General features: G+C 37.4%; 1 protein-coding gene across 6 annotated transcripts in view; it reads left to right on the top strand.

Moving 5' to 3' along the window:
* Positions 1 to 15,309, top strand: part of LOC139961508 (forkhead box protein P4-like) — an 85,988-nt gene that overhangs the window by 39,435 nt on the left and 31,244 nt on the right. For all 6 annotated transcript variants that reach the window (XM_071960718.1, XM_071960713.1, XM_071960714.1 and 3 more), the window contains exon 2: positions 11,040 to 11,185. In XM_071960718.1, the coding sequence (XP_071816819.1) occupies positions 11,087 to 11,185 (99 nt within the window). In that variant the 5' untranslated portion in view covers positions 11,040 to 11,086. The remainder of the gene's footprint in view (positions 1 to 11,039; positions 11,186 to 15,309) is intronic.

Genomic DNA, 15,309 nt, shown 5'->3' with positions numbered 1-15,309 from the left:
TACAGACTATGTATATCTTTGAATTTGTGACATTATGCAATTTGTAAAAATTTTGCTACTAAGGAAAAAATAATTCATCTTACAGATGTGAACAAAATTCTTCCATAAGCCAGAAGTATCATTCTGGTGACAAATGCTGAATATGTTGTCCAACTTTCGATAAAGCTTCTACGATTTATGCCAAATCCTATTTTCTGGCTATTCCTGAGCTTAATAAGAGAAAGTGAATTGGGAGCTTCAACAATTGCCTACTAAGCTGGGTATAGAATTTAAGAATTTGTGTGTTTTTACATGTTGTAAAAACGATAGAACGAGATGAAGAATGGGCTATTGTATTTAAGAAGATTAGACTGGCAATGGAGGATCCGATAATCATTGCTTGAAAGAACACTTTGTGATAAAATACCACAAAGAGTAGAATATATAGACCCAGGTTGGTTTATTTTGTGCAATTAACTTCTCCAGTATATAGCTGATGTTTATAATGTTGGCTAATACTGCACACCAGATTCATGACATCACGTGCATCGTTCATAATCGATGTTAACTTTAATGCACATCATTGTTTGTATTGTGATATTGTGATGACCGCATGGCCACAATCTTGAATGTATAAGGCATGGGGAAGGTGGGAGAGGGGGGGGGGTGGTGGAGACAGCAGTCCGATTGAAAATGGGGTCTGAGTACTAAATGCCTCCTGATGATAAATCATCATGATAATGACACTGTATAACATGAGTATAACATGTGTATAAATAGTGATAAATGCTCATTTCACATTAAACTTTGTAATAAGTACCAGTTCATATATGCTTTACAGAAGGAAAAAGATTCATTCTTCTTGAAGATGATTCAATTCTTTTATGTCCTAACAGATAAACCACAGATCGACCACAGATTAAAGCTACTTTTCATACCCTCTCTCTTGCCCCACTTTAATTCCCCATCCCAACTACCCTCAGATTTCTTCATGCTTATTAAATTGTGTAAAAGTAAGTTGGCCTGATGTTTCAATCTTGGCAGGATCTTCTTCAGAGGCTAAAAAAATTGTCAGCAACTTTGTTTGAAATTTGTCATGAACTAATTCAACCAAACATTTGCACTCGATACAAGTTTGGAAGATATATTTGAACATGTTAAAATAAAAAGTTATTCAAGTATTCGGTTTAAATGTATCAATTCACAAGAAAATGGAGGGCAACTAAACTGTGTCACAGTTTTGGACTGTTTGGAAACCAATCTTTGGTTAGAACATTCTTGCAAATTTACTATTTAAATAAATTCCATTCTACACATTATGTACTTCAAACTTTTGAAGAGACTCTATATGAGATAAAATATGGCTGGAAGCAATATCAAGTTTCCTCCATTCGTGTTAGAGGTAAAAATGCAACTGAGGGTTTCTCCAGGAATTTCTTTGTTTATCAAACCAGTATTGTGTTTTCGCTTGTATTAATGATCTAAAGTAGGTTTTGTTGATACTGACAACAGAGGCGTATATAATTATTATTCTTATCTAAGGTTTCACTCTTGTTTTGCTTGTCAAACTTGAATCTTCCACTCGGCCTAACAGACACAGAAAGTAAAGAAAGGGATTTTCCCACGGCATAATTTATGCTTTCTTTTCCATTAATGCAGAACTTCAATAATGCATTTATTTCGAGAAACATCAGCGTTTGTTTTTTTGGGGGCTCTGCGTGGTACGGTTTTTTGTCAACATCCACGATGTGCTATGTTTTTATCAATAACGCACTCCATGATCATACAGGGAACTGATGTGTTCTCTTTTTCCCCTTTCTTAACAATATATCTTATATAAAACAAATTTCATAATTAATTTCATTGGCCCTTTGTAATGTGATTTGGTTGATAATATTTTGTGCATTAGTAAATTAGTATGCAAGTTAGTATGCAAATACAGGTAAATAGCATAAATTAATCAAGATATATGGAAACAATTATTTCGGTCATGTAGGAGAGATTTAGTTCCTATTTAAAAAGAACCAGGACTCAATTGTGACACGTTAGTGTGCATTCATGAGTTCTCAATTGATCTTATTAATCTAGATAACACCACTGTATACATAGTATTAAAGCAACTTAACTGTCTGAAAATATCTGTGTGTGTCGTTTTAAGGTCCAGAGTGTCCGGTATTATACATCTCCATGATGAAAATTGACAATCATCATTTGTATATTAATAAAGCATATTGGGTTAATAACTTACAGTTACAGATTAATGTCTGACAGGTTTCTTTTCTCCCCAAGAAATTGTACTTTTTAAACCGAAGCTTGCTAATGAAATTGTAAACCTAGGTTTTAGGACATTTAGAGAATAGTTAAATTGCCAAAAAAAGAAATTTCCTCAGTGGTTAAGATCGTTAGAGATGGTTCCAATTGTAACTCTAGTCCATTCAATTAACATTTCAAGCCAAACAACTGATAACAGCCTGTGCAAAGTGAACTGAAAAACCCCAGTGAACATTGGAAGTGAACAAGTGAACAGTACAGTGGTACAAATATCATAGTCTGTGAGATGAGCATTTCTAAACTGGGGTAATTGTCTGTGGTTGGCAAGTTGAGCTCTTTTGGGAATACATGTACTGCACATGGTTTATATGTAAATTTTTGTATTGAAAAGCGCACACTCCCTTACCAGTCTGTGCCTAAAGTAAAACTCAACGCTCTTGGAAAACATTCCAGACTGTTCTGGACTGGAGATGAGTAGTTGATCTGTTATGTCCTCACTGCATGACAAAATGAGAGCCATCTTTTCAACACTTTTGACTTTTAAAGCATTTAAACACTTTGAATAAAGAATGAAACTGACCAGAAGTGTTTTAATTGCAGTGAAGAGGTAAAACACCTTTGCAGTCGATTGTTCATCGTTGAGCACATATATTTCAGTGATGAGATCTCACATATTGCGGGGTTAAGCGCTGTACTGTACTGTAATAATGTGGAGGGTCCAAAGTGCATTCATCTTTAATGTAGTTTAGCATATTAAAAAAAAAATTGATTTGTAAATCAATGTCGTAAACAAGTGTTCTCAAACATGTTGTCGAAGAGAAAAGTGCACTCGTTTATTAGTTTCTCGGCAATGCATTCATGGCAAAGATTTGACCAAGTGCTGGGAAAGTACATGTAACATTTATGTGTGAAGTCGGCATGTTTTTGCAAGCTATACGGTCCGAACTGCGTCCCCCCCCAACCATCAGTCATCAGTATTGGCCACAGATTGTAGCCTGTTAAAAACTTCTACAAGATTTGAAAAATGTTCTCCCGGATTGGTTAATCTGGATCTCCAAATTATTTCCAGAAGTTTGAGTATCGTTGTAATTTATGAGAAAATCAAATGACTCTGTGACGAAAAAAATGTAGCAAAATGCTATTAGAAGTTGGTGCATGGGTGACCATTATTTGATTTACTAGCATTTTTTTGGGGCCAATACATTGTCAGTGTTCTTTAACCTCCAAACTGTTTACCCCTAGCCTCATATGTACTGTAGGGAAATTTGCATATTTCTGCAGTGGTCTATCATGCAAATGCTTCCAGGGTAAATCAGAGAATTGAAAGTTTCAGTATGCAACATTTTTGAACAAAAGCTGTAAAGTTCACACCAGTGTATGAAAGTTTCAATAATGACATATTGCATGAAGAGAACTCTTGGTTTTGAAATTTCATTTGCAACCTGTGATGTGCGGCACATGCCTTGCTGTTAATTCATCCTCTCCAGTAATTACATGTAACATAATATGCGTAAGTGAGCCTGATGTTTTATAGGTTGGAGTAAGCAAGAAATAATTAGGCTGCTTTTTTTATTCTATCAGTTAAGGCTTTACCGAATTGATTCTATTCCAAATGATTCTCAAGTTTGTGCTGCATCTGAAGAAATAGGTTATTGCCCAAAACAGCTATGTTAAATGGGCCATGGAAAGGAACTAAAGGATAAATTATCCACAGTGCATCTTCTTTGATTTTGTTGAAAGTGTGAGAAATTTAATCCAAAAGACCAACAGAAAACAGTACTTGTTTGATGAAGCATTGATTGGATTGGTCTATCGGGTCTAATCACATTGAGGCATTATTTAAACCTCATAAACGGACCAATCAATGAAATGAAAGTATTATCTGTGTTGACACGACCCAATTGAAACTTCAGATCTATTCCATTGAAATAGTCAGGAAGAAAAAACAAAAAACAAAACAAAAACAGAAAAGGGGAGATGGAAGGATAGAATTATTGGAAATGGGCCACACATTTTCTTCAACTTACAGTTTTATATATTTTTGTTCTGAAAGCCTCAGGGCATAAACTAGTCAGTAGGTGTGTTTGCATACTCCTATTAAGGAAAACATTAACAGTTAGTAACGAACAGGACTGTTTGGAGCTAGTGTATCAAATACGTAAGGGCAAGTCACTATGTGGTGTTTGGTATACGTACAGTACAATCCTAGCTGCTTGCATACGGCTGGGCTAAAAGGCTTAGCATGTCACCGGCTATTTCTCTTCAATAATCCACAGTACACCCATTTACATCTGATGTGTTATCATGGACAGATCGGGGGAAAATGTGTCTGCAATGGGAGGCGGAGGAGGGGTGGGAGGGGATTAGGAGAGGGGGAGGGGATTAGGAGAGGGGGAGGGATTAGGAGAGGGGGAGGGGAGGATAGGGGCTTTTCTTGACAGCTAGGAGAAGATTCCCTTTGAGCTTGAAAAATTGCTAAGTTTCAATTTGGTACCTGCACTGGTATATAATGGTTTCTGGAAGAATCAGTGGCATGGTGGATGGGGGGGGGTGGTGGGGGATGGGGATTTGAGGGGTGGGATAGAGGTAAAGGTGGAAGAAAGAGATGAGGTAAAGAATGGAAGATATATTTATGGAGTGTCCCCTGTGCAAGCTGTTAATGGCCGGAAAACACCATTCATACTAGAGTTTATGTATGACATATAAGAAACGAGCATCGGTTTTGAGAGCTGATCGTTGTGTTCAGCTAGGAATGTTACACTGAGGGAAATGCTTTGCATTCTTTACCACTGTATAATAGTAATGTTTAAGCTGTGATGCAAAAGTTTTCCCACATAAAAAATGTTATGAAATCATGTAAATAATTTGTTTGTTGTGATTACTAGAGCCAAAAAAAAAATTAATTAATAAAACATGAAACCAATAAAGCAGAGGGTTGATTAATTAAATTCTTGTAAATGTGAAGTAGATTCCCAGATTCCACTAAAAGGGAAAAAAAGCCCCTCTATGTTGCTATGTCAGTGATATAGAGGTTTGACTTTGACCTGAAATGAATAAGCTGCTTTGTTAAAGGCGTCTCCAGGAAGAGAAATCTCCAAGTAAAGGGGACAGTAACTTTACCTTGTTGTGTTTGTTTATAAACATCTTTGCTGTTATCAGCATTATCTAATAACTAACCATATGACTCATTTCCCTTATCTAGATATCGACTAGTTCTGCTTTGTTTGCTGCCCCTGATTTCTATTGCAGCCTGTATCAGGCAGGGTGTTAGCCATTTACATAACTATCACCAGTATTTCACTTGATTGCCTCATATACATACTGTATAAGGTACACACCTATGGTGCATTCAAAAAGAATTTTTTTAAGTCATAGATATATATAAACGTTTTGTAGTCTGTTTCAAACTTGTATCAATTGACTTTTTTCATGTAGGATTTTCAATTAAAAGTTGGTGTAGGAATAGGTTCAGAATAAGTCAATCTTTTGTCTTGTAAAGTGAATGAAAACGTTGGATTTTGAGTATGCTTAGTAGTTGACTAAATTGTGAATTTAGCAAGGAGGGAATTTGAAAAGGGATGAGAGAGCCTGAGAGGGTGAGATAGAGAGAAAGGGGGGGGGGCAGGTAGGGGAAGAGCAGGTAGAGGAAGAGGAGGAGGAAGGGGGGGGAAGAAGAGGAGCAGGGTTGGGTTGTAAGGGTCTTAACCTGGGTGGACGATAAGGGGGATTATAGCATAGATTACAGTACTTTCTGTAATGGCTATGGGTGGGATTTTTGTGCAATAGCATCTGTGACAAAAAGCAAACAAAACATATTGTTAGTCTCTTAGATCTTATCTTTTGTGAGGATAAAACCATACAGAGCTCTATATGTAGGCTTCAGCCATATTAAATTAGTCTAGATGAGTAGGTGCGTAGGTTCTCAGAATTGTTGACTCTTTGTCACATGAAACTGCTATTGTTGTTTGTATAATGTGCATTTAATAGTTGCTTTAGTTTGAATACAATTACGTTTATTGTATTCTAGCGTGCCGATTAGCTTTGACACAGTCCACATGGCAGGGAATATAGATAGGTCTGACGTAGTTTATACAATCCATGCTACAAAGGCAAATTTCCCTTTTTTTCCTTCTGTTTTTATTGTCAGTTGATCTGCTTTTCATTAAAGATTATACAGAATACAATCTTGATTTGTTTTTTGTGAAATGATGAAGCATCTTTTTTTGTAAATTTTTGTAAAAAGCTTAGGCTTTGAAAGCAAAGAATAGAAAGAGGCAAATATTGTTAAGCGTGTGGGTGTTGAAAATCAAAGGCAAATAATTTGCACTGGTAGGGTTGTGGTGGGTGGCGTTTTGGTGCTTTCCTTTTTTTTAAGTAGATCTTAAATTATCCAGTTGTGTGATAATTATGAAAGGATCAATGGACTGGAAGAGATATTGTTGAATAGCGTGTTAACTACTAGTAGAGTTCAGACCTAAAAATAAATGGAATACCAGGTGCCAATTACATGGCAGTACGATACAACTCAACACGTTACAATAGGTACTGTACAAGTGTGAACCCATGTAGGGTACTATAACCCCATCATAGGTACTGTATAGCTGTACACCCAAATAGGGTACTAACTCCATCATAGGTACTGTATAGCTGTACACCCAAATAGGGTACTAACTCCATCATAGGTACTGTATAGCTGTACACCCAAATAGGGTACTAACTCCATCATAGGTACTGTATAGCTATACACCCAAATAGGGTACTAACTCCATCATAGGTACTGTGTAGCTGTACACCCAAATAGGGTACTAACTCCATCATAGGTACTGTATAGCTATACACTCAAATAGGTAACTACCTCCATCTTAGGTACTGTATAGCTGTACACCCAAATAGGGTACTAACTCCATCATAGGTACTGTATAGCTGTACACCGAAATAGGGTACTAACTCCATCATAGGTACTGTATAGCTGTACACCCAAATAGGGTACTAACTCCATCATAGGTACTATATAGAGCCTATACACTCAAATAGGGTACTAACTCCATCATAGGTACTGTATAGCTGTACACCCAAATAGGGTACTAACTCCATCATAGGTACTGTATAGCTGTACACCCAAATAGGGTACTAACTCCATCATAGGTACTGTATAGCTGTACACCCAAATAGGGTACTAACTCCATCATAGGTACTGTATAGCTGTACACCCAAATAGGGTACTAACTCCATCATAGGTACTATATAGAGCCTATACACTCAAATAGGGTACTAACTCCATCATAGGTACTGTATAGCTGTACACCCAAATAGGGTACTAACTCCATCATAGGTACTGTATAGCTGTACACCCAAATAGGTAACTAACTCCATCATAGGTACTGTATAGCTGTACACCCAAATAGGGTACTAACTCCATCATAGGTACTGTATAGCTGTACACCCAAATAGGGTACTAACTCCATCATAGGTACTATATAGAGCCTATACACTCAAATAGGGTACTAACTCCATCATAGGTACTGTATAGCTGTACACCCAAATAGGGTACTAACTCCATCATAGGTACTGTATAGCTGTACACCCAAATAGGTAACTAACTCCATCTTAGGTACTGTATAGCTGTACACCCAAGTAGGGTACTAACTCCATCATAGGTACTGTATATAGCTATACACTCAAATAGGGTACTAACTCCATCATAGGTACTGTATAGCTGTACACCCAAATAGGTAACTAACTCCATCATAGGTACTGTATAGCTGTACACCCAAATAGGGTACTAACTCCATCATAGGTACTGTATAGCTGTACACTCAAATAGGGTACTAACTCCATCATAGGTACTGTATAGCTGTACACCCAAATAGGGTACTAACTCCATCATAGGTACTGTATAGCTGTACACCCAAATAGGGTACTAACTCCATCATAGGTACTGTATAGCTGTACACCCATAAAGGGTACCAACCGTATCATAGAAGGGATATATGTCAAGTTTTGAGTATATTTATATATCTCTATATATCTCTCTCTCTATATACCAATAAGGCTTTGTGTGTTTGGAGACTGTAGTGTAAATGCGATTCAGATGCAGATCAGATCGTCCTATTTTGATGCTGGCTGAGACCAGGATCTTGATGTTGAGATCAACCTTTGTAGTGTAAATGCACCCGCATCCAGATATCCGGTTATTTGACTTGTACCCAGCGTACAGTATGGTAGTGTGCCTCACGGGAAGACTTGAGTGGTGAACTACCATCGTTATTGGTCCGTTCTTTAATCGCACATATCGGTGAATTTTAAAGCCCTGTTTCGTTATTTCTCGGCTATCTAAGAGAATCACATTTCATACTATTGTGGGTTCTTTGAATTGAGTAACTTTAGTGGTAATTCTCTGTGTTTCGCCGATCTTCCTTCTGTGCTTCTGTGGCAATTAGGTTCCAATTTTGTTTGCTTCTGTATCTGTATTTCGCTGTTGTGTCGATGTCAGTACTACGTACAAGAGTACATACAGTCTCGTATTACATGTGTACATAGTACCACCGTACTGTAATTTAAATGCCCTTTGGCAGGCAAACCAGGGCCCACTACTAGTCATGCATACATGTATGGCCATTCTCATACACATGTGCATATATATGGTATACATATGGAGTAGGTACATCTGACAGTTACAGAGAGCCTATTGACTCCACACACGACCCTTTTTTCTTATAAGATTTGAAACTATTGCAACATACAACAAATTTGGGATGATAATGTGTTAACAGTGTGTCTATATACGGGAGAAAGAAAGTAATGTTGTCAGTCAACTTTATGGATGCTGGAAGAGTTTTACTACTTGACAAACATCCCTGCAACCAGTAAAAAAGATATTCCTTTTGAACATTATTAACAATAGTGGATTTTACATACTTATGTGCTTATAAAACTTTCAGTGACATTAGAAGACATAGCTAAATTATATACAACCAGTGTCTTTGTGACATGTTCTAGCCATATGAGCCATGTACCAGTGCGATCCATACCTTATGGTCCAAGCATTAACTTTGCAAGTCGTAACTTCTGTTGTTATTTACTTTCGAGCATGAACCTTAATGTCATCGAGGATATGTCGTTACAGTTGTTAATGTCAATACTTTTGGGCCTCCTGTTTTGTTTTCCCCTTATGTTTTGCTCAAATGTATCTTGGTGATGGGTGAGCAATACACAATGAGACCACCCAAGTCTTTGGTATATCAAACTCATTTCAGATGCCGGGGGTTTTGCCATATTGCACAAAGGCGAGAGATGCCTTTAAAATTCTACCCAATTACAGCCCCTCCCTTCCCATAAGCTCCGAGCGGCCCTCTTGTTTATTTACGGAAGGATTTCGCCATCTTTTCATTTTCTTTGGCGATATTTATCTCTCCGGGTGGGTTTGTGACTAAAGAGGATAATAAAACTAGATCTACGATGCTGCACACTGTTTTAGTAGCATGCTTCTCTTTTGATCTGTATTCAACATCTCATAAATGTAAACAACCGTCAGTGTCAACAAGAATAGCAGCTGGCCGGGTTTGCAGGTCTCTCTGCTGCCAGTGAGAACTGTCTTTTATATTTTCTGTTTATGTATATGAAAAATGAGCCCGTGTTTATTATTGTGCTGTATACAGCGTACCTGGCTGGAATTAAAACACTAACAAAAACGACAGCTTAGGATAGCTTGCTGGCAGAGTGAAGGGTTGTTTACTTGTGTCCTAGTTACCCTTCATCAAATAAAAGAGTAGAATTTACAGCCACTTGAAGCGGTAGAAACCGCCTTGTAATAAGCATTAGAAGGGAAATCCATGCATGCATTTGGCCAATACAGTTTGCAGGCTGTATAGTATAAACTTACAGCGAGGTTATGATGTTTGTCCAGAAATTATAATATAAGACAAAATGCGTCATCTGTTCCGCTGTGCCAAGGTGATGCTGTGTATGTCTTTTAATGTTAGTTTCTTGTAGTTCAATTTTTTAATGCAATTTCACAGAATTTGTACAGTGGAAATTTGTGTTGAGGAGATTATATATAATATGCTATAGAATATAAACTCACATGAAGCATTACAAAATAAATTCAGTATTCATTGCTACTGTCATTTTTTCTTCTAATTATGAAATTGTACTTAGAAAACTAAATGTTTGCTGTACCATGCAATTATACAGAAATGATTGTTATCAAGAACTATTTTAGCTCATATGGCCTGTGTATATGTGTTTATGTATGTATAATAATATATGCGTGTGTTAATGTGCCTATGTTACACTTTGGCTTGCAAACACTCCCAGGAAAAGACCTTCATGCTTGGTATGTCAAGCAGCCTTTGTGAGAAACCAATTGCTGTTTTTGAAGGTGGAGGAGTCAAAGGTCACTTGATGTCAAACAGAAGTCAAAGTCTGAACACCTTGTAAACATGATCAACTGTAGAAGTAAAACTCAGATGAACTTCATAGATACCATACATCTCATCAGTAGTTAGATATAGGATTATACTCCACACTTTTTTGGTCAAAGGTCAAAGTTCATTCAGGTCAAAAGTGAAAAGTATCAATTAATTTTCATTTAACTTTACACATAGGATACATACAATACAGGACATGTACTTTTGTTTTTAAAGTCAGTCCAGAGGTCAGATCAGGTGTGTAAACAGGCCACCAACACTTCTCTGTGGTATCTGCAATCTCATGGTTGGTCTCATTTGTAATCAGTTCGTACAAAAATCATCACATTTTATATTTCCATCTCTATTTTGCTCTTTCAGGTAATTTTGCATTTCAATTGGTGTAAATTTTGACTGGATTTCTACCAATGAGTGAAGAATCAGACCAAAGCAACCATACTGAAATGAAGAAGAGGTCAGATGAGAATGAATCATCAGCACGAAGAAATCATTTAGATAAGTCACAGGTAAGCAAAGCTCAGATCGGCTTAAGAGAGGAGATCAGGCCATGCTTGATCACAAGGTGTCACAAAGAAATCATTAGATAAGACACAGGTAAGCAAGCTCAGATCGGCTTAAGAGAGGAGATCAGGCCATGCTTGATCACAAGGGGTCCTTTATAGATATTTCATGTCTATAATATCTGTATTCCATATTACACCATATGTCATCATTTGGTACTTTCAGTTTTTGCAGACTGTCAGCAAAAAGTCTCTAAATTAGGTTTCACCCTTAGCAAGTTTAATCGTTGTCAAAGACAAGTTCACAGCCACTGTGGTTTGAACTCTGTATGTGTTTTCTCATGTTATGAGGTGATTATAAAAGTACAGGTACGATGTGTAAAATGGCATTATTTGGTTAACCGAATGCTCGGCTTTTTGGTTCCTTGCTTTAGCAAAAGGAACCTATGCAGTCAGGTTGGCGTGTGTGTGTGTGTATGTGTGTATGTATGTATGTGTGTGTGTGTGTCTGTGACACTTGCTTGGGTACGCTCTATCTCAATAAGGGAATGTTGGATTGAGGCCAAACTTGGACTATAGATCCGCCATATGGAGAAGGTGTGCCCTATTGTTTTTGGTGCCCACAAAGGTCACCAAAGGTCAGTTATGGTCCAAAAACCGAAAATATTAAAACTGCAATAACTCCCAGTGCCAATGTGCGACAAGATTGATATTTTGGGACAAGTTGTGAACTGGTTAGGGGAGCATTTTCAAACATAATGGTCATGTGATCCGAGGTCACCAAAGGTCAATTAATGATAAAAAACTAGTATTTTTGCGATAACTTGAGAACGAAATGTCTGTTAGGGTTGGGAGTTGCCTCAATGTGATCCAATTGTCGACCCGCATCTGGGTGACCCTTGACCTCAATTTGACCTCTGGTGACCTTTTCGTGTTTTTGGGATTTTTACAGTTTCGATGCTATTTTCAGATGTCAAAGGTACCTTCTGATCATAAATGTCAATAGGTTGACCCCGTGTGACCTTTATGTGCGAAGTTATATGGGGTCAAAGTTTTTCGGTCGGAGTTAGGATGGTTGTACAGACTTTTCGTTTTGTTTTTTGGAATCAGGAGATTAAACTACATCTGAAACCAAGGTCAAAAGGTCAAAGGTCACATTAGAAAAAATGTGCTTATTTTGGGAGGAAACGAGCAAAAAAGAAAATGTTTGGTTTTGATGCTAGATTTGGATATCAAAGGTACCTTCCGATCAAAAATGTCAATTGGTTGACACCCGTGTGACCTTCGTGTGCGAAGTTATACGAGGTCAAAGTTAATTTTCACACATTTAATGCAACAACTCCCAGTTCCAAGGTGTGACATGGTTGATATTTTTGGACAAGTTGCAAATGGTATAGGGGAATATTTTCAAACTTACCGGTCATGTGATCCGAGGTCACCAAAGGTCAATTAATGTCAAAAAACTAGTATTTTGGGGGTAGAAAATGGGCAAAGAAAAAAATGTTTGAATTTTTATAGTTTGATGCTCTAATTTAGGTCTCATCAATCAAAAATGTCAATAAGTTGACCCAAGGTGACCTTTGTATGTTAAGTTATATGAGGTCAAAGTTAATTTTCAGACATTTAGTGTAATAACTCCCAGTGCCAAGGTGTTACACAGTTGATATTTTGAGACAAGTTGCAAATGGTATAGGGGAATATTTTCAAACTTAACGGTCATGTGATCCGAGGTCACCAAAGGTCAATTAATGATAAAAAACTAGTATTTTTTGCGATAACTTGAGAACAAATTGTCCGTTAGGGTTGGGAGTTGCTTCAATGTAATCCAATTGTCGACCCGCATCTGGGTGACCCTTGACCTGAATTTGACCTCTGGTGACCTTTTCGTGTTTTGTGGATTTTTTACAGTTTCGATGCTATTTTCAGATGTTAAAGGTAACTTCTGATCATAAATGTCAATGGGTTGACCCCCGTGTGACCTTCGTGTGCGAAGTTATATGAGGTCAAAGTTAATTTTCAGACATTTAATGCAATAACTCCCAGTTCCAAGGTGTGACAAGGTTAATATTTTTGGAGTAGTTGCAAATGGTATAGGGGAATATTTTCAAACTTAACGGTCATGTGATACAAGGTCACCAAAGGTCAATTAATGATAAAAAACTAGTATTTTTGCGATAACTTGAGAACAAATTGTCCGTTAGGGTTGGGAGTTGTTTCAATGTAGTCCAATTGTCGACCCGCATCTGGGTGACCCTTGACCTGAATTTGACCTCTGGTGACCTTTTCGTGTTTTGAGGATTTTTTACAGTTTCGATGCTATTTTCAGATGTCAAAGGTACCTTCTGATCATAAATGTCAATAGGTTGACCCCTGTGTGACCTTGGTGTGGGAAGTTATATGAGGTCAAAGTTAATTTTCAGACATTTAATGCAATAACTCCCAGTTCCAAGGTGTGACAAGGTTGATATTTTTGGAGTAGTTGCAAATGGTATTGAGGGATATTTTCAAACTTAACGGTTATGTGATACAAGGTCACCAAAGGTCAATTAATGATAAAAAACTAGTATTTTTGCGATAACTTGAGAACAAATTGTCCGTTAGAGTTGGGAGTTGCTTCAATGAAGTCCAATTGTCGACCCGCATCTGGGTGACCCTTGACCTGAATTTGACCTCTGGTGACCTTTTCGTGTTTTGTGGATTTTTTACAGTTTCGATGCTATTTTCAGATGTCAAAGGTACCTTCTGATCATAAATGTCAATAGGTTGACCCTTGTGTGACCTTGGTGTGGGAAGTTATATGAGGTCAAAGTTAATTTTCAGACATTTAATGCAATAACTCCCAGTTCCAAGGTGTGACAAGGTTGATATTTTTGGAGTAGTTGCAAATGGTATTGAGGGATATTTTCAAACTTAACGGTTATGTGATACAAGGTCACCAAAGGTCAATTAATGATAAAAAACTAGTATTTTTGCGATAACTTGAGAACAAATTGTCCGTTAGAGTTGGGAGTTGCTTCAATGAAGTCCAATTGTCGACCCGCATCTGGGTGACCCTTGACCTGAATTTGACCTCTGGTGACCTTTTCGTGTTTTGTGGATTTTTTACAGTTTCGATGCTATTTTCAGATGTTAAAGGTAACTTCTGATCATAAATGTCAATGGGTTGACCCCCGTGTGACCTTCGTGTGCGAAGTTATATGAGGTCAAAGTTAATTTTCAGACATTTAATGCAATAACTCCCAGTTCCAAGGTGTGACAAGGTTAATATTTTTGGAGTAGTTGCAAATGGTATAGGGGAATATTTTCAAACTTAACGGTCATGTGATACAAGGTCACCAAAGGTCAATTAATGATAAAAAACTAGTATTTTTGCGATAACTTGAGAACAAATTGTCCGTTAGGGTTGGGAGTTGTTTCAATGAAGTCCAATTGTCGACCCGCATCTGGGTGACCCTTGACCTGAATTTGACCTCTGGTGACCTTTTCGTGTTTTGTGGATTTTTTACAGTTTCGATGCTATTTTCAGATGTCAAAGGTACCTTCTGATCATAAATGTCAATAGGTTGACCCCTGTGTGACCTTGGTGTGGGAAGTTATATGAGGTCAAAGTTAATTTTCAGACATTTAATGCAATAACTCCCAGTTCCAAGGTGTGACAAGGTTGATATTTTTGGAGTAGTTGCAAATGGTATTGAGGGATATTTTCAAACTTAACGGTTATGTGATACAAGGTCACCAAAGGTCAATTAATGATAAAAAACTAGTATTTTTGCGATAACTTGAGAACAAATTGTCCGTTAGAGTTGGGAGTTGCTTCAATGAAGTCCAATTGTCGACCCGCATCTGGGTGACCCTTGACCTGAATTTGACCTCTGGTGACCTTTTCGTGTTTTGTGGATTTTTTACAGTTTCGATGCTATTTTCAGATGTCAAAGGTACCTTCTGATCATAAATGTCAATAGGTTGACCCTTGTGTGACCTTCGTGTGCGAAGTTATATGAGGTCAAAGTAATTTTCAGACATTTAATGCAATAACTCCCAGTTCCAAGGTGTGACAAAGGTTGATATTTTTGGAGTAGTTGCAAATGGTATAGGGGAATATTTTCAAACTTAACGGTCATGTGATACAA

Source organism: Apostichopus japonicus, chromosome 20, assembly GCF_037975245.1.
Source record: "Apostichopus japonicus isolate 1M-3 chromosome 20, ASM3797524v1, whole genome shotgun sequence".
NCBI lineage: Eukaryota > Metazoa > Echinodermata > Holothuroidea > Aspidochirotida > Stichopodidae > Apostichopus > Apostichopus japonicus.
This window is presented reverse-complemented; position numbering and strand designations above follow the sequence as displayed.